General features: G+C 42.5%; 1 protein-coding gene across 3 annotated transcripts in view; it reads right to left on the bottom strand.

Annotated features, from left to right (window-relative positions):
* Nucleotides 1-2,616: 2,616 nt before the first annotated feature.
* Nucleotides 2,617-23,593, bottom strand: part of dock4b (dedicator of cytokinesis 4b) — a 97,320-nt gene continuing 76,343 nt past the window's right edge. Inside the window, exons 41-52 of one of the 3 annotated variants that reach the window (XM_028433130.1) lie at nucleotides 22,436-22,522; nucleotides 21,166-21,342; nucleotides 18,771-18,854; nucleotides 18,463-18,582; nucleotides 18,109-18,230; nucleotides 17,167-17,278; nucleotides 15,945-16,026; nucleotides 14,666-14,775; nucleotides 12,514-12,586; nucleotides 7,386-7,502; nucleotides 6,612-6,676; nucleotides 2,617-4,421 (exon numbers count right to left, since the gene is read on the bottom strand). In XM_028433130.1, coding sequence (XP_028288931.1) covers nucleotides 3,963-4,421; nucleotides 6,612-6,676; nucleotides 7,386-7,502; nucleotides 12,514-12,586; nucleotides 14,666-14,775; nucleotides 15,945-16,026; nucleotides 17,167-17,278; nucleotides 18,109-18,230; nucleotides 18,463-18,582; nucleotides 18,771-18,854; nucleotides 21,166-21,342; nucleotides 22,436-22,522 — 1,608 coding nt within the window. In that variant the 3' untranslated portion in view covers nucleotides 2,617-3,962. The remainder of the gene's footprint in view (nucleotides 4,422-6,611; nucleotides 6,677-7,385; nucleotides 7,503-12,513; nucleotides 12,587-14,665; nucleotides 14,776-15,944; nucleotides 16,027-17,166; nucleotides 17,279-18,108; nucleotides 18,231-18,462; nucleotides 18,583-18,770; nucleotides 18,855-21,165; nucleotides 21,343-22,435; nucleotides 22,523-23,593) is intronic. The other 2 variants (XM_028433137.1, XM_028433145.1) reach the window with 2 other exon arrangements.

Below are 23,593 nucleotides of genomic sequence, written 5' to 3'. Positions count from 1 at the left end.
AAGATCGGAGTTTATTCATTTGATACGAGCAAAAATTCAGTTACTATAGCAACAACCAACGCTACACGCGTCACCTAATGCATGTCGCGGCACTATATACAGCTGTAGTGTAGTGTTGTGTCCTCGTTGCGCTTTCTTCGTGCTCGGGCTTATGGTGACAGACGTTGAACTTATGTTAGAAACGTGCTGCTCCGCATTATTTAACTGAACACCACTGTCTTTTTATTGTTATTGTGGGCTCACATGTGCGCGGGTGATGGTGAGACTACGCCGCACACAAAAATGCGTCATCATGACGAGGCACTAATCGCCGTAATCGATAAGTGGCAAATATTAATCGATTACAGTTTTTCTGACGATTAATTGCACACGATACGATTTTGCACAAGCCTAATCCGTGCCATGCATGCGTTTTATTTTTGTGCCTAATGAATGTGTGATCAGGGGTGAATTGGATTGATAATGGTAAGCAAAAATAGCTATGTTAGTCATTAGCTAACTCTTTCATTTGAGTGACAAGAAACACCCCACACAAGCATGAGCAGGTACAGCAGCTAGCAACTAAGCATAACACGTATACCACAGAGTATACCACAGACATCAAATGTGTGTGCTAAAAACACAAACTACAAACCAAACACCATGGTCTTTAGCCTGGTTCTGTGCTGTGATAACGGGCAGACCCGCACTAAAGAGGGTAATCTAAAAGTTAGCATGAGTAAAAGTTAAGCGAACAAGCTCCACAAGTAAATAAGCAGTAGTAATGGGACATTTGAAGGCGAGGCTTCCATGTGTGCACCAATGACAAATCGATGGGACACGTGATTGGTTTATTTCCGTCAGTTTTCAAAATAAAAGTGGAAACAAGTGTTGAGCTTCCTGGTTTGTTGCAGATAGAAACTGTGGAATAAAGTCGTTTTTTTTAAATAGAAATATTAACCTTCAAGAAAAAAAAACATGTAACATACTATTCTATACTGTGTCCCCGCACAAGCACCGCACTCCCAACACACAATAACACCAACTATTTTGAATAAATAATGAGACCATGACATGTTACTGGAAGTTTCCAGTAATTAACCTTTGAGCAAAACAGTGGGCTGGAATGCCTCATTGCTTCAGGAAACTTCACTCGGCCGTCACTACCAAACAGGTATTTTCACAACAGCAGCAAGCCATTAAGCTATTCTTAGTTGTATGTTTTTAGTAGTAGTATTTTTTTCTCTCCCAGTAGAAAGGCAAACATGCCAATTAGCTAACTGGCTAACCAATTACATTCATAAAAGCTGTCTTTTCAAATTCCCAACGTTGTATAACCACATTTCAGAGAAAATAACTGAACTTACATGATGAGTTGGGCCGTCTTTTTCCCGTAGTTCCATAGAAAGGCAAATAATTTGTATAAATAAACAAACAAGCTAACGCACTAACAAGCTAACGAGCTTAGCCTTCTAAATCACTTCCTGCTTCCTGTCAGGTGACCAGGTGAGTGAAGCAGTTCAATCTGCATTTAGAAACACCTGTTCTGACATTTTCACATGAAATGATTGCTTTATATTGTGTTTATCAATTGTTATCCACATTATATACATTTTTATATTATTTTCACAGTTATTTTATTAGTCTCAATGTATATTAGCCAAATTCAAATTAAGAATGGATTTCCATGCTATCATTCCTCTCTTGTTTACTGTAATACAGTTAATAAAAAATATAAACACAGACTATAACCTAACATATAACCTGTGATCATCAAAGTCAGCTCTTTGCTAAAGAAATAAAGTCCATTTGTATTACATAGGGCAGTTTATTGAACTTGTAAATGAGTTAGGAGTCATTATGCATGACTTTAGTTTTTCTACACTCACAAAACCATAAAAGTTTGAACATTTATAATAATAATAATAATAATAATTTGCTGCTTCAACATTACATTCAAAGCTGTAAATTGTTATAGCTACATTTTGTTAAAAACACAATATTTACATTAATTGTAATACACAAATTTTTATATTTGGCATACTTACATTAATCTCATCATATAATTTACAAGTTCTCAAGTACTGATTAATGTGAATATTTAATCTCAGAAAAATTCACAACAAATCAAAAAGTAAATTAATCATACAAAAAATGAAACATACAAACAATACTAAAGCTACCCCCCCACCCCGACCCCACCCTTCCTCCCAAGAATTCAATGGATGTATATTTTTATGCCTCCTCTATTACAAAACAGTGTGAAACGTGCCAGTCCATCACAGCACATTGACTCCACTGCAGCAACGCAAAGTGACGTGGTTTGAGCCAAGCAACTTTCATATTACATCGCATTCAACTCACATCCGTCTTTTTAATCAAACAGAAAAAGTAAATCTCAACTGTACAAATATTTGACAATGATTAGTTTGTAAATATTTCTCCAACAGAACGTCAGTCCTGGTGTCTTTTAAGGTCACTGCTGATGAGTGAAACTCTCCTCCAGTTACTGTTTAATCAAAGTTCATCATAACAGTACTGCTCATAATGCAGGTCTCATGTGTGCTCGTCTGATCAGTACATTAGAGAATAATTTGGACCCCCCCCCCCCCCCCCAGCTTCTTTTTGATTCCAGGTCCCACTATTTAAAAAAAAAAAAGTTGAGTTTCCTTTGGCACATTACTTATTAACCCCTCCCCCCTTTACAAGTAAAGATTTGTTGTCATGTACATCATGCAGGAGGAAGAGGGTGTGTTCACACAACCCGCAATGGCAAATCAGATGTTTTATACACATAACTGCACCTACTCTCACCCCTGTTTGGTCCAGACTCATGATTTCATTTTTGGTACATGGCAGAGTTGAACATTTTTGAGAAATAAAGGCAGTAGAGCAGCCAGGCCTCACAACACAAATGCACAAATCACTCAGCCTAGAACAGATAAGATTGTTTTTGTTTTAATTTCCACTACAACTAGTCAGACCAGTGAAAAGTGAAGCAGCCATCTTTGTTATTTTGCCTTAATGATGTAGAATTATCACATCCTATAATAGATGAATGGCTGAGTGTGTATGAAAGGTTTCCAGGCTTTAATTCGACAGGTTTAAAGGAACGGTTCACATCAAAATCAAATATTCTGGTATTCCTGTGGTCTGCAGTGCTGTTTATCCATCCAGACTGAGTTATAGAGTTTTGAATGTATTCAAAAAAGGGGTGAACTGTCCCTTTAAGGTGGCAATTTAGCCGCAAGAACCTCTATACCCTTTCTTATTTACATCTTATTAGAATGTCGACTTTAATATACCCCATATACCGCCATTTTTGAGCAGATGATTTTTTAAATTAGCCATCACTGTGGTCAGAAATGAGATTTCACATTTCACATATCTGCGTTCAAATATTGACTTTGGGTGCCATTGCTTGTGTTTATGGGAACTATGGGAACACACCCCTTGTCTACTACACTTCACTGAAATGCATACTCGAGGCCTCTAGCACCTTTTTTTTTTTTTTTTAGTCATACAGTATACAGTATAAGTATACTGAGTTGTTTTACAAAAAGAAAAGAAAACAAAAAAACGTGCAAGACTCACAGATAAAAGACTCTGTTTCCAATACTTAAGGCAAAAACAACTCTCATATATACCAATATACATATATTTGAGATTATTACATCTATCAAAACTGTGTTTTTCTAGAGTATTCTGGTAAACATTATGTTACGACTGACTGACCATGGTGAGCTATTGTATGTACTAGAGCTAAAAGTGCGGAATGACCAAGTCAAAGTCAATGCAATGCCCTCTAGTAAATACAAAAAGAAACCTTCTTCATCTGACAGTTCATCTGTAGGCCTGTGTCTTTCACTGGAGTGTAGGTCAGGAATGCTAAACTGAGGATCACAAAAAAAAATGAGTGCCGAGTAGAAAAGTGCAAAATACGCCAGTGTGTGTGTTCTTTCTTCCCCCCCTTCCAGAAGCACCTATAGCTGGGACACCTTCCTGGGCAGAGGCCTCGGTCTGGGGACTCGAGGGTCGGCGGTTCCGTCCAGCTTCATGCTGCCTGTGCGGAGCTGGTGAGGCTTGGGTGGCAGGGCTGGGGGGTCCGTCTGTGGGGGGATGGAGAGGCTGTGGGGCAGTGGCACAGGCCTGCGAGGGTTGTTTCTCTCATACACGCTGTACGGAGGCGGAGTCTTGTTCTCTCGGCGGATTGGCTCATCCGAGCTGCTGGACACGGAGTTGGGCAAAGTGGTGGGCGGAGGCAGGGGGTGGGGCTGGGGGTGGTCGCCCGTGGGCAGCTCGGTGCCCGACGCTTCCGACACGCTACAGCGACTCAGGGAGGAGATGCCGCTGCTGTAGCTGCCGGACAGGACAGGGGAGTTGGAGACCAGGCTGGCAGATTGGCACTCAGTGGGTGAAGGGGTGAAAGGTGGCACTGTGGTCTGTGGAGGCAGAAAGAGACACAGTAAGAAGCAATGGTTCACAACCTTTTCAGCTCAAAAAAATAACTAACCTTCAGACCTAAAGAGCTCCAGGAAAATATCCAGAGGCTTTTTTTATTAAAGGTGTATTAGTATAGAAAGACATGTGCCCAAGCAAGCAGGAGTGACACCAAAATCAAGGTCTGAACTCATCCCTAACTGGGATGAGAACCTCCACAATAAAGCCAAAAATTTAGCGTCATCAAGAACTGTGTGGCAACCAGCAGCGATGGAAGGGCCCCTCGGCTGTTTACAGTGAAATCTACAGTATAAGCCCAAGGAGAAAGTGGGTGACAGGCCAGGTATTGGCACCATATATGAACAGACAAACTAAACACTGGCCCTGGCACAGACCTTTCATATTAATCTTTACTGGGAAAAGGGTGCAAACTGCAATCTCACCACTAGATGCCACTAAATCCCACAAACTGGGTCTTTAAACGACAACAATGTATCTGATAACAAATGTTATGGATCACCTCTCTAGATTTGCGGTCTGCAGCGTGTGATCTCCACAGACAGTAAGGCTCAACGACCATCATGTTAGCTCATTTTGTTACATAGATTGCAACTTAACAGGCACTTAAAGCTACTTTAATATGTCTCTTGATAAAATGACCATGAAATAACTTTATTGTTCAGGGAGTAAATTAACAAAAGTGCGTAACTCCAGAAGGAATTACCTTTAGTGTCTGAAATAACATGAAGCAATTATGCATGTAACCATATGCATCCTCCGCTCTGCTGACACAGCCGTACGGCGACAATAAATAACTTATAAAAAAAAGTAGTCAGTGAGCAGATTGAGAGGGCCAGGTTTTTCCAAACCATCAATCGGCCCTGTGCAGCGAGATGAAAAAACACAATATGTCGCGCCACACACACGCACACAAAATCCGATCACTCACCAAAATGTTTTTCTAAGCAATTACACCATGGTGCCATTATATCTGCACACGATTAATTAGATGCGGTGGAGTATAGAAGTTGATCAGTAAGGTTGTTTTGTTCATGCTACAGGGCACATGCACAAAGAGAGGCATGATGAAAATTTGATACAGTGCTGACCCAGTTGTCATAAAATGATATTTTCCACCTCTGGAGATGAGTAAATGCACCCACGTCAAACTACACCATGTGTTTTCTGCGGGTTCACTACTGTCCTGGGGTTTGTGGTCTGGTAATGGGCCCCTGGCTGCACTGACTGATGTGTGTAAGTGTGTGTGTTTATGTGCCGGATAATGGGGGGCCTGCTGGAGGTCCGTGGAGGATCTGTCTCTGGCTGTGCAGTGATGGGCAGCTTGGTACTTCGCTCCAGGCCTCTTCTATTGCCACAGCACAAACACACACACACACACACAAACAACATGCACACACCAATCTGATTGACAGAGCATGCTGAGTGCCAAACTGTCACTCACACATTGTAGCCCTTCTCGCTCTCTCTCTTGCTCAGACCACACACACACAAAAACAACAACGTTCTTGGTAGTTGTCACGGGTAAGAAGACATCACACCCGCTCCACAGCCGGTAGCTGAGCCCTGTTGCTTGTGACGAGCCCACAAAAGGAAACAGTAGAAGAGAAGAGTTTCAAAACCATTTTTTTTACCTTCATTAAAAGCTCACTGAGCACTTAGTTAACCTTTCCAGCTTCTGCTAGTGGTATTAACTACTAATAGACTCATTAACAATATATCAGAGCTCAGAGACAAAGTGAGAGTAATCAGTTTATCCGCAGATAAACAGCAGAACTCTCTGAGGTCAGAGACATCAGAACTTGTTTTAACACGTGTCAGCTGCAGCACAGCACAGAGTTTTGAGTAACGAAGGGGAGAAAAAGAACAAACCGGGTTCAATCTTTGAACTTAAAAGTCACTGACAGAAATGTGTAGTGAAGCTGACTAACTTCATCTAGATTGGAATAGACACAGTTGGCATCCACCGTTTAGCTAATACAATGAATGCCCTCTAGGCAGCCCTTTTTTTTGGTCCTCTTTGTGACATTAAAACTACAAAAATCAACAGTTAACAGCTTCACTGAGCACTTGTGCAGAGCTTCTGTGTCATCTGGTTGATGGATAAAAATGACTATGATGTTAAACATCCTGATGCCGGTCAGTAAGAGAAAGTGGTCAGAAACAGGACTAACCTTTTGCGGTGATCTGGAGGTGGGCACCGGGGACTGCGACCTCATGTTTTTAGCCATGGAGCCTGCTGACAGCCAGATGAGACAGAGAGAAGAGGGGGGGGGGCAAATTCAAATTAGAGAAAGTGTTTTCTTCCACTCGCCAGGATGACACAGTATGAGTCATGCAAACATACACACACACACACACACATGGAGTTGAGAGGGCCAGTAGCTTAAAGCATCAATGAATCAAATAAGCGCTGATGTTCTGCAGGTCCTTTAGGCTGCCTTAAGCTGTTTCTACATCCAACAGCTGTTACTGCTCAGTGCAATAAGGGCAGAGAAAGTGGGAGAGAGAGAGAAAAAAAACACTCCATCTGCTTATTATGCTGCTGGGCAGTGCAATACATCTGAGACACTGGGGAATAAGTCAAGACTGTTGCATCTGTAAATAAGTAAATGACTAAAACACAGTTTGAGTTGATGGTAGAGATGTGGGGGGGGGGGGGGGGGGGACATGAATCTGGGAACTGATTTGAAGTTCAGTTGAGATTAACTTTCTCTAAAAGCCACAGAGGTTTTCAGACGTGTTATGAGCTGAACTAACACATCCACAAAAAGGAAACAGCAGAAGCACTCCTGCTGCGAAAGACATGAAAGCTGAAAGCAGCTGGCTCAGATGTGAAAACGTCTTTAGCAGTAGGAATAGGCGGTGAGAGCACCAGGTGTCAAAAGTCTGGAAGATTAGTAGCATTCGGTCGCTGGAGGAGGATTTGTTCTGATCGGCCGGTTTACCTGAGTACGGTGGCCTAGGAGGTACGGGAGGGTAAAGCAATTTCCCGACAGAGTCAGAGAAGGATGGCGCGCCCTCTTTGACGCTGTCTAGGCTCCAGCTACTTGGGGTGGGTCTCACTTTACAGCACACACAAAGACATCACAGGTCACATGACAGGAAATGACATGACAACACAGTGGAAATCAAAATGGATGGTTTAATGACTGACAATATGTTGACTGCGGCAAATAAAATATGAGAAAGACAAACAGTCTTAAACTTAATTTTCTTGCAGTGAGTGATGGGATGCAACACAAACCCTTTCTGCCAAAACACTTCAGGTTATTACACATGACAGATCTCTACTTTCCTCTTTTTTTTTACATTTAATCAGTGCTGTTTTGAAGTGGGTGCAACTGAGTTGAAATAATGTGATGTCACATACTTCAGGATTTAGCAAATCACATTTGCTGGGTTGTTTGCTTACTGCCAATCAAATTGGATCAAAACACACCCAAACAGTCCTGAGGCTGATTTTTAAAGTGTTCTAAAATTACACAAAAAAAGATGTTTTTAACTCTGATTCTTGTAGAAATATGATACAATTAAGGGTGCAGAGAACAACAGAAGCATCCTCTGTTATATTCCTTATTATGTTATCCATTATACTCCTCCAGGAGTTTTTGGTTTGTTTTTTTACTTAACGGTGTGTGTTCCTATCAGCTTATCTGTTGTCATTTTGACTTTGGAGGACAAAGTGTAGCAGGATTTAGGTTGTGTATGCCACTTCATTTCTTCAATTCAGCTTTAACCTTATTATTTGATAGTAATAATGCAGCTGTGATGAAGGATATCCTTCATCACAGCTGCATTATTACTATGATGATACCACCACTATGATGATGGGTGTGGACAAATACGATTACTAATATTAGTAATCGTATTTGTCCACATCCATCATCATCAATAATCAGTTTCCTGTCTAAAACAAAGAAAACTGCACACCATCCTCAATCAGCTAACCCTTTAGCCTCCTCCATTTTAGTCTTTATATTTTATATGGCACGCCACAGCCAATCACACATCAAAGCTCTCGAATAGCTACTTTGAGTGCAGCCGTTGCTGTAAAAATAAAATGTAATCATACACTATAATTGAAGGGGATTGGTCAAGTCACAAAGTGGTGGTAGCCTCCATTTTCAGCTTGAAAAGGCGGTTTCCCTTTTTTTTTACTATATTGTCAGTTTTATAGAGTGTTATATTTTTATTTATATATTTATTCAGAACTTTTGGACTACAGCTCTCTTCTCCTCTGCGCGGATCCCACCAACTCCAGCCGGCAGACCGCACCACCACAAGGCCCGAGTAAACAAAGGGACCGGCGAACAGCGAGACGGAAACGGGGCAAGAGAGGAGGGCTACATGCTAGGCTAAAGGCTAGAGGCACACGACCACCACTACCCAGCCTTCTGTTAGCTAACGTCCGCTCTCTGGAAAATAAAATGGATGAGCTACGAACAAGGACAACATCTCAACGTGAGATCAGAGAGTGCTGTGCTCTTATCTTCACGGAAACATGGACTACTGCAAGTACACCGGACTCAGCCATTCAGCTTCAGACCCACACAGTGCACCGCGGAGACCGCACATCAGCCGCAGGTAAAAACAAAGGCGGCGGTGTGTGTGTCTACGTTAACAACAGATGGTGCACAGACGCTCAGGTGGTGGAGAAACACTGCTGTGCGGACATCGAAGTGTTGATGGTGAAGTGCAGACCTTTTTATTTGCCAAGGGAGTTCAGTGCTGTGTTTCTGCTGGCTGTTTACATCCAACCGCGGGCCGATCAGACCACAGCGTTAGGACTACTGCATGACATCATTGGCAAATACGAGACTGCACACCCGGATGCTGTGTTTGTTGTTGCCGGGGATTTTAACCACTGCAACCTCAGGTCTGTGCTCCCAAAATTTCACCAATATGTGACTTTTCCTACAAGGAACAACAACACTCTGGACCAGGTCTACAGCAACGTGAAGGGCGCATACAAGGCAGCGCCCCGCCCCCACTTTGGACAATCTGACCATATCTCTGTGTTCCTCTACCCAGCCTACAGACAGCTCCTCAAACAAGCCCCCCCGGTAAGCAAAACCATCAAAGTTTGGAATGAAGAGACTGACATGGTGCTTCAGGACTGCTTTAATGCTACAAACTGGGACGTGTTTAAAACTGCTGCTTGGAGAGAGGAGCACTGTTCTGTGGACTTAGAGGAATATGCTTCAGCCGTCACCAGCTACATCAGCACCTGTGTTGATAACATTGTCTCCACCAAGTGCTGCAAAATATTTCCCAATCAGAAACCCTGGATGAACTGTGAGGTACGCTCCATGCTGCATGCACGCTTCACTGCATTCAACTCTGGTGATGCTGAAGCCTACAAAAAGGCCAGATATGATCTACGTAGATCCATCAGGGAAGCCAAGAGGCAGTACAGACTGAAGCTGGAGGGATACTACAACAACTCAGACTCCCGGAGCATGTGGCAGGGCCTACGTCACATCACAGACTTCCAGCAGAGGAGCAGTACGGTCACAGACAGCCACAGAACACTACCAGATGAGCTGAATGAGTTCTACGCTCGCTTCGACACCCTCAACACCAAACAGCACAGAGGGATTCTACCAGCAGAGGCAGCACAGAGCTCTTCACTCACTGTGACTTCAACTGAGGTGCGCAGGGCTCTGAAGAGGACAAACCCCCGAAAAGCAGCTGGCCCTGACAACATCCCCGGCCGTGCTTTGAGGGCCTGCTCTTCAGAGCTGGCTGAGGTTTTCACAGACATTTTCAATCTGTCCCTCTCTCAGTCATCTGTGCCCACATGCTTCAAGACCACCACCATAGTGCCCCTCCCCAAGAAAAACAAAATAACCTGTTTGAATGACTATCGCCCCATTGCCCTCACTTCCATTGTAATGAAGTGTTTTGAGAGGATAGTCATGTCCCACATCAAAGACACCATCCCAGACACCTTAGACCCCCTGCAGTTTGCATATCATCAGAACCGTTCCACTGACGATGCCGTTAATGCAGCCATCCACACAGCTCTGTCACACCTCGAACACAAAGACACCTATGTTAGAATGCTGTTTATAGATTACAGCTCAGCATTTAACACTGTCATTCCCAGCACACTGGCTGAAAAGCTCCTCACTCTTGGACTGACATCCCCCCTCTGCCGCTGGGTCCAGGACTTCCTCACAGACAGACCCCAGACTGTCAGAGTTGGTGCCAGAATATCAGCCACAAAGACTGTGAGCATAGGAACCCCCCAAGGCTGCGTGCTCAGTCCACTGCTGTACACCCTCTTCACCTACGACTGCGTCCCCTCCCAGAGTAACACGTCCATCATCAAGTTCGCTGACGACACAACAGTCATCGGGCTGATCACTGGAGGAGATGAGGCAGCCTACAGGCAAGAGGTGGCTCAGCTGGTGTCCTGGTGCCAGGAAAATAATCTCTCCTTAAACTCTGAGAAGACTAAGGAGATGATTATTGACCCAAGGAAGAGGAGAGACCAGCACGCCCCACTCTTCATCAACAAGGCCCAGGTAGAGAGGGTGAAAACCTTCAAACTCCTCGGCACCCACATCAGTGAGGATCTCACCTGGGCTCACAACACACAGCAGATCATCAAGAAGGCTCAACAGAGACTCTTCTTTCTCAGGAAGCTGAGGAAATTTGGATTACCCTCCAAACTCCTCAGCAACTTTTACAGATGTACAGTGGAGAGCGTCCTGACAAACTCCATCACAGTCTGGTATGGGAACTGCACCGTTCAGGACAGGAAGGCTCTCCAGCGTGTCATTAAAACGGCTCAGTTCATCTGTGGAGCAGCCTTCCCACCTCTACAGGACATCTATAATGCCCGGGTCACAAAGAGGGCCCACAATATCATCAAAGACCGCACTCACCCACAGCACTCACTGTTCACACTCCTGCCGTCAGGCAGACGCTTCAGGAGCGTGAAAGCAAGGACAACCAGACTAAAAAACAGTTTCTATCCACAGGCCATCAGGCTACTGAACCACTGACATTTTTCTTTATCTTTCCACAATGCAAAAATTGCACATATTTGTTTTTGCATGTACAATCTCTTAAAATATTTGCACATTCTAAACGTCCTACCTCTGTACATAGAACTGCACATTCTGTACATAGAACTGCACATTTTGCTTACTCTATTTTATTTTTTTTTTTTTTCCTATTGTTTATTCGTATTTTTATTTATTCTTATGCCTAAGTCTACTGTTTATTTTTTTTTTTTTTTTATCTTAATTTAGTTGTGTATAAAGTCATATGAAGGGAACTCGCAAAGTAAGAATTTCATTGCTCAGTGTAACTGTAAAGTGCTGTGCATTTGACAATAAACTTCTTGAATCTTGAATCTTGAATTTTTACAACACTATCTGGAGTTATAATTAAAGGGCCCAAAAGTGACGCAGGTTTGGTGTAAATTCTAGCACCTTTTTTGTCATGTCACCATATTGTGGCAGTTTGTGCACGTCTCACTGCATTATTTACAGATCACACTTGATTCACACAGAAAGGTGTGTGTTTGTGTGAGAGTCACAGGGAAGCTATCACTCCACACACTTCACTCTTTATTTGGAGGTGTCTCATCCTCCCTGATTATTCTGTAGGTAGTTTGTTGTGTTGCAAAAAAAACTAACATGATAACAGAATAAGAAAATCATAAGTATAATAGTTTACACATTAGGTCTACGTTGTATTATTCAAAGCAGACATTTGTTGTATTGTTTCACTATTTCTTGTTAGCCACAAACAACACCATTGGAGCCTATACAAAAGTTTGTGTCATGGAAGCAGGTGCAGTGATAGGCACATTCACATCTACTGAGATAGCATTTTGCTAAGATTAGCAAGCAATGGTGTAGATTTTACAACACCAAATGTGTGTGAAATAATAGCCTTCCATTAGCCATGAGTGACGCAGACTAGGGACTTCTAAAGCAGAATGAGGATAATTAAACAGGCTTAAACAATAAATATAACCTTTAATGCATTGTGTCGGTATTATTTTACGGGAATCCCCTGAAAGATGAGAGTGTGTTTCTATGATTGTGTTTTTACCTTTATCTGGTGCTGAGAGGTTGGGGTCACTCCTTGGTAAAGTGGTATCACCTATCTGATGAGCAGGGGCTCTCTGCACAAGAAAAGAAATACAGTCAAACAGATACACCATGGGACTGTGTAAATACCAGCTAGAAACAGAGAAAAGACTGTTCAAACATAAAACAGACAGAAGTGCATAATAATGAAAGTCATGTAATGATTATTTGTGGACGATCAAAGGAGTGAATCCTTCCTGTAGTACAAGATGGCCGACGTGTTTTTTTATGTATGTATTTTAGGTGCACATCTATAGTAGGTGTTACGGTATAGATGCTCAGGAAAGCTGAAAAGTGCAAAGAAAGGTCAATGAAATGAAGAGATATTATTATTATATATAACTTTGTATTAGTTTTTAGTATTATAAATCTCAGATGTCAGGTTTTAGTGTACTATTCATTATATATATTTAAACTGTGTGTGCCTGAAACCCCTCAGAGATGACAGGAATATTTCAGTGGTTACTTATTTATTTTTGCATATTTCATCGTAGCAAGTTCACCATTTTGGACCTCAGTACAAACCCTGGCTGCAGCCATGTGTGTAGTGTAGTGAAAGTGATCACATTCTGTTAGCCTCCTGCTCTAATTACAATAAGTGATGCAAGAGATCAATGGTGCTAATAATCAATACATCATTAGCAGGTCTGTTTGCAACTGCTGTCAGGTTAGAAATAATTGTTCCAGCATCAATCCCTCTGCACAAAGAGGGAGAGAAAACTCAGGTGAACTGTGCCAAAAACTCCCCTGTAAGAGACGAATGGCCTCGAACAGCAAACAGGTTATTTTTTCGGCTACTGTAGCTTTGTCACTGCGGATGCGGAGTGTGTGTGATTGTGTTACATACTGTCCTTCAGCAGTGAAAAAAGGGAACTGCAATATCATGTTGTTCTTGTCAGCTCTTGTTATTATGGCAACATTAGCTTGCAGCGCAGGATTTTATTTCCTTTGTTTCCTTTTTTTTTCTTTTTGAGGCTGTCCAACTTTAATAAAACATCAGTAACATCAGCTGCACTTGAAAAAAAACTGCTTTTCTCAGCTACAAAAAGGGGCCATACAGCATGTGCCCTCATCCGGGAGGCACTTCTGCCCCCACGCTACACACACATTGAGATGTATGGTACATTACAAAGGTGACCTTGTTTTGGTCGACTGCTGCGCTGAACAAATATAGACCCGTTTCTTATTTTGTCTTTCAGTTTGAATCACAAGACCACACGTTTGGACGACAGGTGGAGTAGAGAGCGTGACCGAAGGTTTACACAACCATCTGTAAGAGCAGCAAATGAGAGATAAACGACTGCTCACCCTCCTAAGAAAAGTCTTTACCCTTCTTAGGAAAAAAACTGCACACCCAGGTCACATAAATCCATCTTTTTACAGTGTATGTGGAAATATAGCTGCGTCCAAACAGAAGCACTGAGTCCTGTTGCCGAAGTTACGAGGAATGGCTGAACAAATAAACAAAAGGATCCCTCGGAAGTGAGGTTCAAAAACACACCTGCAAACAGTTCTTCTTGACACAGATGAAACCAAAGGAAACAGATAAATATGCGATTGCCTCTTCTCCAGGGAAGCAACTTTTGTCCATGTTCATTTTGACGTTTAATATTTGCACTACTTATGACTTAACCTTGAAAGTTTTCCTGCACATTGGAGCAGTGGAAATATTCCAAACTCACATTATCTGCAATATATTTATGGGACCTACTTATCTAAGAGTTATTTAATTAGCTTCCCTGTAACTACTGTTAGACATTAATAATGCAGAATGCTGCACACCTGAAATAATAATTTTTTTCATGGTTAAGTCGTCCATAAATCTACTCATATGAGAGCGAGGAGTGCTGTAAAGTGTCTGCAGAGCTGCAGGTTGGTGTGGCTTCTATCACTGAAAGGTCAAAGACACCCACCCACCTCTCCTTTGTGTTTAAATATGCATTTGGTTTAATGTAACAGCGACGGCCTGAGCTGCCTTGTTAACATTTTTCTGGACATTTACTGTAACAAGACAGGTCGACTCCACTCTAACACATGGTATGATGAAATATGCACCACTGTGCCATCTGTACAGGTTCCCTTCTGAGTGCATGTGGATGAATATGCGTGCTAACCTGTGCAGGGTCGAGTGGGTTGGGGAAGATGGCGCTGACCGGCCTCTCTCGTGGAGAAAGACAGGGGTTTTCTCTTGAATGTTTGTGTTTCTCTGCCATTTGAGGTGAACCTGGAATAGATGATATGAGTTATTAAGGGGGTAACACACACACACACAGACACACACAGACACACACAGACACACACAGACACACACACACAGAGAAGCAAAACGGACCAAAACGGGAGCAAGGTGTTAGGCTATTACCCACAAATACAAGCAATCAGGAGAGGCCAATCTCTCTTTCTCCCTCCAAGCCTCTCCACCATTCTTTCAGCCTCACTAGCTCCACAACATGATAAATGGCCTGACTCCTCCTACACACACTCCTTCCACACTCCCTCACCTCCTCTGCTACGCTGGACAATCACAACAGAGACGTGTGCTGCAGCTCGACATGGTAACATATGTAGTGCACTCACAGAGATAAACACAAGCCCACACACACACACACACTCACACACAAAGCACTTCTCAGCTGCTCCTCCACTATTATATAGATTTTGATCCATTAGTGAATGTGATAGCACTTGTAAGGCTATCACATGAGCGTGAGATACTCATCGCTGGATCTCATTCAGATAATACCACAGCAGCAATAATTCTCCACATGCTTTATGGGTAGACAGAGGGCATTTTTATAAGGGCGGCGCCCGCTGTCACAGGATTGCCAAAGGGGAGTGTATCCGTTTCCATAAATGTCTTCGTATATTCTTACCTTTTATGATGGGGATCAGACAGAAATATGTTTACAAACATCCAGATAAGAGGCCAGCCAGAGAAGGCATCAGACAGTCACAGGCCACTGTAAAAGAGGCTTGGATGCCCAAGCCTACTGGAGGTCAGAGAGGGAAACTCTGCGCAGCTGTAATCATCTCTTACTCTCTCTTGCTCTGTCTTCCATTTTCGCCGGATCTATGTTTTTTTCAGCAGCATTTGTCTGAACCCGTTTCATTTTTTATCAAGGTTCATTTTATATTCTCTCTATTTTCCAGCCTTTCCATTCAATTGTCCAGGCTCCTCTGAGCTGTCATCTTGTAACCTCGCTAACCTCACCAGGCAGGATGCTGCGGTGGTTTGAGACAACATGGTGTCACCGATGGGGTCAAAAGGTGAGTCTGTCCGCCTGGACCTCAGAGTCTGCCTCAGAGCGTGAATTACTCTACGAGCTAAAAAGCCAACAAAGCATGTGTAACATTGTAAAAAGAAAACATGTTGTTGCAGAGTGCCGCTCTCACCTCTGGCGCTGGATGGGGCTGAGCTGGTGACGTTGGGCGAGGCAGAATGGTTGGAGCTGAGGCTCGAGGTAGACGGACTGGGCTAAAACAGCAGCGACAACGTTGTTTAACAGAGAATATAAGGTATCATGTATCAACAACAAATCATTTTACATCCACACCAGTACTTTATGTGATATCATACTGCTGGTGCATGGTGGGATGCGGTCTAATTTCAGGAGTGATTGGCACAGCCGGTGCATATGCAAAATGGATGAGCTGAAAGCACAAGTCTGCACGAGTATATAATGCAGAACTACACAGAACTTGAGCAGGGAGTTATGAAAAATAAGAGCTAAGCAAAAAATTGACTGATGTGTACTGTTGTAACAAATGAGTCTTAGCACAATGACTGGCTATACAGAAGCAGATCCCACTAGATCCTTGGCTGTACTGAGATCCCCGGGTTCTTAAGACAGTAAGCATGAAAGACGGTGGAGAGGATGAAGACAGGCAGCAACACTACAGTGCTGCTGTTATAAAACACTCACTGTTTTCCTGCGTCTGATGCATCAAGCAAATGGCAGCTGTATGATGCTTGAGTATTTTCAGTCTTTGTTGTTAAAGCTTTTGTTTTTTTTTTATACTTAACTTTAAGAAACTGCTAGTTTTTACAATGACAAGCACCAGAGGGAACGTATTTTAAAAGGTTGTTTTATGGATATAGCCCTCACTGAGCTGCACAGTACTTGATCTGCAGAGTAAGACCTTTAATGTCGAAAACTAATCCTGTAATAGGTTCAGTCAGATCCCCGACAACAAGCCTTTTCCCTCTCGTGTTTTCCTCTCCTCCCTGTTATTCCAAGCCTGCCAGGTGCGGCACAACGCTTGCCAGGAGTTGTCGGCAGCTTTCTGAATTGGGCAAATCTAGTTTAGATTAGACTCCAGCAAGCTCCCTGGAAGGAGCACAGAAAGCATTGTGTCCTTATTTGATATAATCATGACAATTTGCTTGCCTGGACAACGCTTCGAACAAGCGGGAGAGGGAAGATATAGAGAGGAAGGTCAGGAGGAGAAGAGAAATGAGGGTGGATTAAAAAGTATTGCAAGGGGAAATCTGCAGAGAGCAGGAGGGCAAATGTTAGGATGTGGACTCAATCTACTACTTAAAGAGCCTTGGCGTGGGTGTGTGGGAAGGCGTAGGAAGTAGCAGGTGTGCATGTATCACAGAGAGAAGGGCTACCTGCATGTTGAAGACTTCATCCGAGCTCTCCGATTGCCCTGTGATGTTGCTGACTTCGTTAGAGGCCTGAGACGACAGAGAGGACGAGGAGTAACGGTTCACTGCGGGGTAGCTGAGGAGGCTGAGGGCGAAAGAAAGACAGAGAGAGATGGTTATGGTGCTTTTCAATAAAGGTAACGAAGTTATGTTGTGGTGTTTCATTAGCTTTGTGAGGTTTCACTTACCGAAAATTCAGCGGGAACAGCATCAGCAGCAGCAAAGGCAGACAGGTGGGGAAAAGGAGACACAAAATGTCAGATTGGAAGAAATAACTGATGCACCAGTCACAGCTTTTCATCAAGCTGCCAAAATTGTAAAAGAAAGGTTAGAGAACAAACATAATAAGCTTTTTAAATGAAGTTTATATCAGATATCTAGCCCCCCAAAACAGAGGTAAGCTGGTAGTGCTAAAGGAAAAAAAAATCAAATTCAACAAGCAAAATCGCAAAATGTCACAGGGAGATTGAGGTGATGTGTGTGTCCCCATCTCTCTGTGTGGCTGTGCCCCCTGGGAGCAGATTGCGGAGGCAGAATGTCGCAGGTAGACAGAGTGGCAGGGTCAGTGAGCACATCAAAACACATACAGGCACACACACACACTTAATGCACACAGTCTGCCTGCTGGCCCGACAGCAGCCACACAGAAATATCCCTGTGGGTGCCAGCCGGCCGCCTCCACCTATTGAGTGCTCACACCGAGCCAGACTGGTGAGGGAGGCTGGCGAAGGAGGAAGACAGAGAAGGAGGCACAGAGTGTGGCGTTTGAGGAGAGGGGGGTGACACATAAAGTCAAAGAAGAAAAACGTAAGCTGGGTTTCAACACAATGCAACAGAACATTCGAAGCAAGTTATTTAATCTTAAGTAAAGCACAGCGGTTTAACAAGAAAACACAACATCGTCACCTTCTCCTTGCAACCCCTCTGCCGCCGTCTGGGCTGATGATGCTGGGCACGGAGTTCCTGCATGTACGCGGGCTTCCATTGGTGAAGTGCACTGGACTGGCACGTACATAAGCCGGAAACTCCTGGGGTTTTAAATGGAGGAAAGGAAGCGCACATCATTAAATGCTTCTTTGTGCCAGCAGGAGGCATGTAAATAAAATACAGAGTATGCAGATGAAAGTTTGTCTAATGAGGGATAGCTTTCCTCTTTACAAGACTACAGGGGTCATTTACTTGTAGGCTATCACATGCAGTGTGTGCTTCTTTAAATGTTTTCTTTAAGACACATATACACAAAAGGAGATGGTGGCTCACCTGTATGCCCAGACTGGATTTCATGAGATGAAACTGGTCCACTAACTTCTTGTGGAGAGGTCTCATGTCCTGTGGAACGAATTTCTCGTGCACGGCAAGGCCATACTCCAATATATGTGCCTGTATGACAAAAGTCAACAACTTTAGTGAGGCCTGAAAGGCAGTGTACAACCTTTATTTTACTGTTATATTAGGCAACTCTTTAAAATAAAGTCTGCTCCTCTCCCTGCTAATTTTGGGTGGATCCTGTTAAGGCCAGTGCAGAGCTCGGTTAGCAGTTTTCAACAAAATATGAGCACATCTCTAACCTGTTCGAACATGAGTTCTCTCAGTCGCCCGATCTTCTCGCCATCTTCAGGGTGATTCATAATGTAGTCCTTCACGAAAAAGGCCTGCACGGAGACAAAATGTTGAACATCTGTTATGCATACACTGAAGGCTGAAGCAGTGGGCCTGTCTGCACTGCAGTGTTACCTCAATCCCAGCTGGCCTGACACAGTGAATTAGTATCCACACATGTATATGTGGAGTCCTTGAAAACATTCAGGAAAAACTGAGCAAATGCGCTCAGAGTAAACTCAGAGGGTGCGGTCCTCCTGTCTGGGCTGATGTGTTGTGTGTTGTGTGTGCTGATTGATATCAGGTTCAGGGACCAGAATAAAAGTGCACATTGGATAAAAATAGAAAAACACAAATGGTTGTATTACACTTTGATATAGGAGCCAATGTGATATTAGTAGCTCTTTTCATATCACTTTCACTCATGCCAGTGTTTCGTGGTCTCCTTAGAAACATCATACTTCCTGATTATGGCTTACAGATTTTGCTTTCTTTTCACTTTCCCAGACATTTCCCTTCAAAGAGGTGATTCAAAGGGGAATCAGATAAAGATGAAAAAAAAAGAAAGCCCCGATCTGCTTTGAATGACGACAGCTGCTTTTGTCACATCCATACATTAAATGCCAGGTCCCTGCTGTTCACAATGCCGTCAACATTTGTGATGTGTCTACAGATTATAGTAAATCCTTTTCAATCTGCATCGGAGTACACAAAGAGGGGAGACGATGAACCGATGAAAAGCCCAGCTCACAATCTGCTTTCTAATCTACCCCAGAAGGAAACACACACACATGAAAACACACATAAAGGTAAAGGGAGAGTGCACAAAAAATGATCAGCATGCTTCTACTCTCAAGGACATTGGTGTCTATCTCCAGAGAAAAGATGCTGCTCATAGAGCCCTATCAAAGAATGCATGGCTTACAAACCTCTGTAAAACAAGGAATATAACTGGTCCAAACGTCATCAGATCAGGCAGTCTTTACCAGGGTAGCACACATTAGAATCCACAGTGTGCTCACACATGGATAAGAATTATAAATATTTAATTGCATAAATATTATGATGCTCTTTACAGTTAAAGGTTGTAATATTAAAAAAGGTATAAGAGGAAACTTAATCCAAAAAAAACTATAATTGTCTAGGAATGATGGAAAATTTTCGACGGGCTGCGGGGAGTGAGACCTCGCCATGGAGTGGCTCAGTTAATCATTAGAAAAGTCTAATTAGAGATGGAACGTTGAGGGGAGGAGGGTGGGGGGGGTGGGGGGAAATAAATCAGATAGCATTCCCCCTCAAGGGTTTCAACTCAAACTGAAGCAATAAATCTGAATATTAATAATGACAATTTCTCCTTCATTTGTAGCCGAGCAAAACTCCACAGCTGTCAATCGGCATTAACGCGGGAAAATTAATAGATTTACAGGCGCGGCCCATGGGGTTGCTGCATGATATATTCTGCAAAAAGAAATATGAATGTTGATAGAGGTGGCAATATACTTTGCTGCAGGGATGAAGCCCCATCTGTGTCCGGCTCGGAATACGTGTCACTTTTCATCGTGTGTGATATGAAAATTACAAATGATTGGAAGCGGTTAGTCACTTCTTACTGAGAAAAAACAACATTTACATGCATAAAAATGTGATGAAAATTCCGACAACCTCTATTTGCTGTTATTGTTTTAACACAATAATGGCAGAAAGGATGGAAAACACTTCAGTGGCCCTTATCATTGTGGCTTCATCAGGACCCAACGAACCTTAATAAGCTACTTCTACACAGAGGCATGCACCACACACACACACGGTGGTTGCTATGTGACACAGCGCAAACCCACTCAGGTTTGTGGAGTGCAAACAACACTTTTTCTATTGTGCTCCTTATCATTGACAAATTGAACTGCATTGTTATCCTGCAATGTAGTAGATGCAACAACACTTCAGTGTATAATACAGCAGCTGCATAAACACTCCCATCTCATTTAGTTTTCTCTTATTAGCCATCCATCTCTACAGTGTCTGCCATGTTTTGGACCTGACCTCTCGTTTTTCCCCACATCCATCCTTCTCCATCCATTGACTGGAAATCTGCTCGTGTTATCCACCCATTTCTGAGTCACCCATCCATCTCTTTTTTTTTCCCCCCACCGCTTCCACCTCCCACTCATCTATTCAGCCGGTCAAACCTTCACCCAGCTATTCATGCATCCATCCATCTGTTCATCTGCTTTTCCCTCCCACAATACTGCTTTCTGTCAGTACATACATCTAAACCCACCTTCATGCATCATTAGGTAATCCATATGTCATTGCTTCTTGGTCTCTAAAACCCTCCAACCTAACCCTCCATCAAGTTATCCATACCTCTTGGTAGCGGGCCAGCCCTCCGTTGACAGCGGCGTCGATGACCCCATTGAGGCACATGGTGAGGGGGTTGATGTTCTGCATCTGCCTGCTCTGACACTGGGTGATCAATGTGCGCAGTTGTAGATTCTTGTTCTCAATCACCTCGATGGCGTTCTCCAGCGGGCTTACCTCCACCTGCAAACAGGCAGATTATAGAAAGACTGTATGGATTTTCTTGTAGAAGATTTGTAAAGCCTGGAAGACTTGACGATTTTTTTTAAGATGTAAGAAACATCATCAAATCAGTTTCAAGCATAGCAGCTATTTATCGCAAATGACACTGACTATTTTTACAATAATGTAGTCAAGATGCAATGCTAAACTGCTACTATATACATGACTGATTCTTAGAGATTCCTGGAATAAAATGTGACAAATTTGTCAATGCATCTCTAGAAAAAAATATTTACACAATTCCACCTTAAATACATCAAATTGTGCTTTTATTTTATTTTATTTTCCAGATTTTAAAGATAAAAGAATTCAGATGTGTGGTCAAATGGTGGCACACAGAAAAAGTACATGCTAAAATGCTCCTTTGGGTAACTGCAAGTTACCATTATCTTTGGATTTATGTGCAATAAAAGTAATTAGCAATGCATGCTTGTAAGTATAAACTACTACTATTTGACACACTTAATTACTATATGGTCACACAGAAACTGCTCTCTCTTTCATCTTACATTTCTTTTTCTCTCGCTAATCCTTCAGCTAGCAGAGCGTCTTTCCTGTTTTTTTATTGCTAGTGTGCTGTGCAGCCATTATAGTCTAACACTGGGTTTACACTCCACAATTTCACACCACACTCACAGCTGTGAACTAAAGAATATGTGCTAAGACCATTTGTTTTGCATACGCTGGACAAAACAACATTTAAAAATCCTCCCACTCTTCAGAGATTGTAAGACAAAAAAAAAGCTTTCTTAGAGGAAACAAATCAAGAATGACAGTGATTCCGGGCCAAAAAGAAACAGGAAAAAAAATGTTGGCAATCAAAGCAAAGCAATTTGATATTTAGCACAACATCCAATCTATCCAGTGGAGGAAATTAAACGCACTCAATAGCCTCAAACCTATGACCTCGGTCATTATTGTTGTTCAATGCAATGCCTTGGATCAATACTTATGTATTGGCTGGCAGTACTCTAAATTGCAACCGCAAAATAAAAGTACATTACAGTGTCCCCGGTGTGTTAAAAGTGTGTGTGTAGTTATGTCACACACTCACCAGCTCTCTCTTCTCCACTTCGAACCAGCGGGAGATGCCTGGAAGACTCTGCACCAGAGTCAGGGTTGTCCGCTCCACCCACAGGCTCTGCGTAAACACACAGCACATACTCAAGAATTAGCTGATTGCTTTAAAAAAATCCATAACTACTTATGCCTGATGCATAACAGTACACACTCCATTGCTGGCACGCAATTTAATTACCGATACATACATTGATATGAGAAAAAAAAAAACACGATAAGCACACTTACTGCCAAACACCCACTTTTAGGCGTAGGTCAGCTGTTGTGTCATATATCTTGTATCATCATTCGTGCTCCAGCGCTTACCCAGTCAGCCAGCATGCTTGTCAATATGCCAACATTTCACAAGGTCACTGACAGCATGTAAACTATGGAAACTCACTAGTATTCACTGCAGGCTATTAACATAATAGCCTCACACTGTAGTGGAGCACCAACAATATTGTTTAGACTGTGCTGTAAACATGTCAGAAAATTACAATTTGTTAAATATTCTATTTCTAATATAATGAAATGAAATAAAAATAATTTCATTTAAATACAACTAAAAATGACACACATTACTGTTAAAGCTAAATGCTAATAGTGTCATGCTAACACACTTTGTATCCTACGTTTATTGCTAAACTGTTGCACATCTCCTTTTAATTTTATTTTTTTTTTATTACCGCACTGTAAATACAGCTCCATTCATTCTAAGCTTCTAAGTTTAGAAGCCAGTGTCTTGCTCAAGGACACTATGACAGAGTAGATGAGCACTGACATGCAATATTGATCCTGTGTCCTCAGGTTGAAGAAAGGTCTTCCAACTCACTACACAACCCCTCTGCCCATTATCGATTTTATGCTTTTTAAGGCCATGAAACCCACCTGGTCACCACTTAGAAAAAAAACATGTATTACAGTTTGAGATCAGGAAGTTGAAAGCAGAATCTGATATAAAAATGTTTTGACCTTCCCATAAAGGAGTTTTTCCTGCAGATAGATACTTCATGTTTGGGGAAAAAGGCTTTATTATCACAGATCATACTATCATCCCGCCTGCTGTATTCCCTCGTCACCATGGAAAAGTTTATCATTCATATTATTTCCACCTTAGGGCCAGAGATATCCAGCCATGATGTAAATGCAA

The sequence above is a fragment of the Parambassis ranga genome, chromosome 2 (assembly GCF_900634625.1).
Source record: "Parambassis ranga chromosome 2, fParRan2.1, whole genome shotgun sequence".
In the NCBI taxonomy this organism is placed as follows: Eukaryota; Metazoa; Chordata; class Actinopteri; family Ambassidae; genus Parambassis; species Parambassis ranga.
Note: the sequence above shows the minus strand (reverse complement) of the source record. Positions and strands in the feature narration are given on the sequence as shown.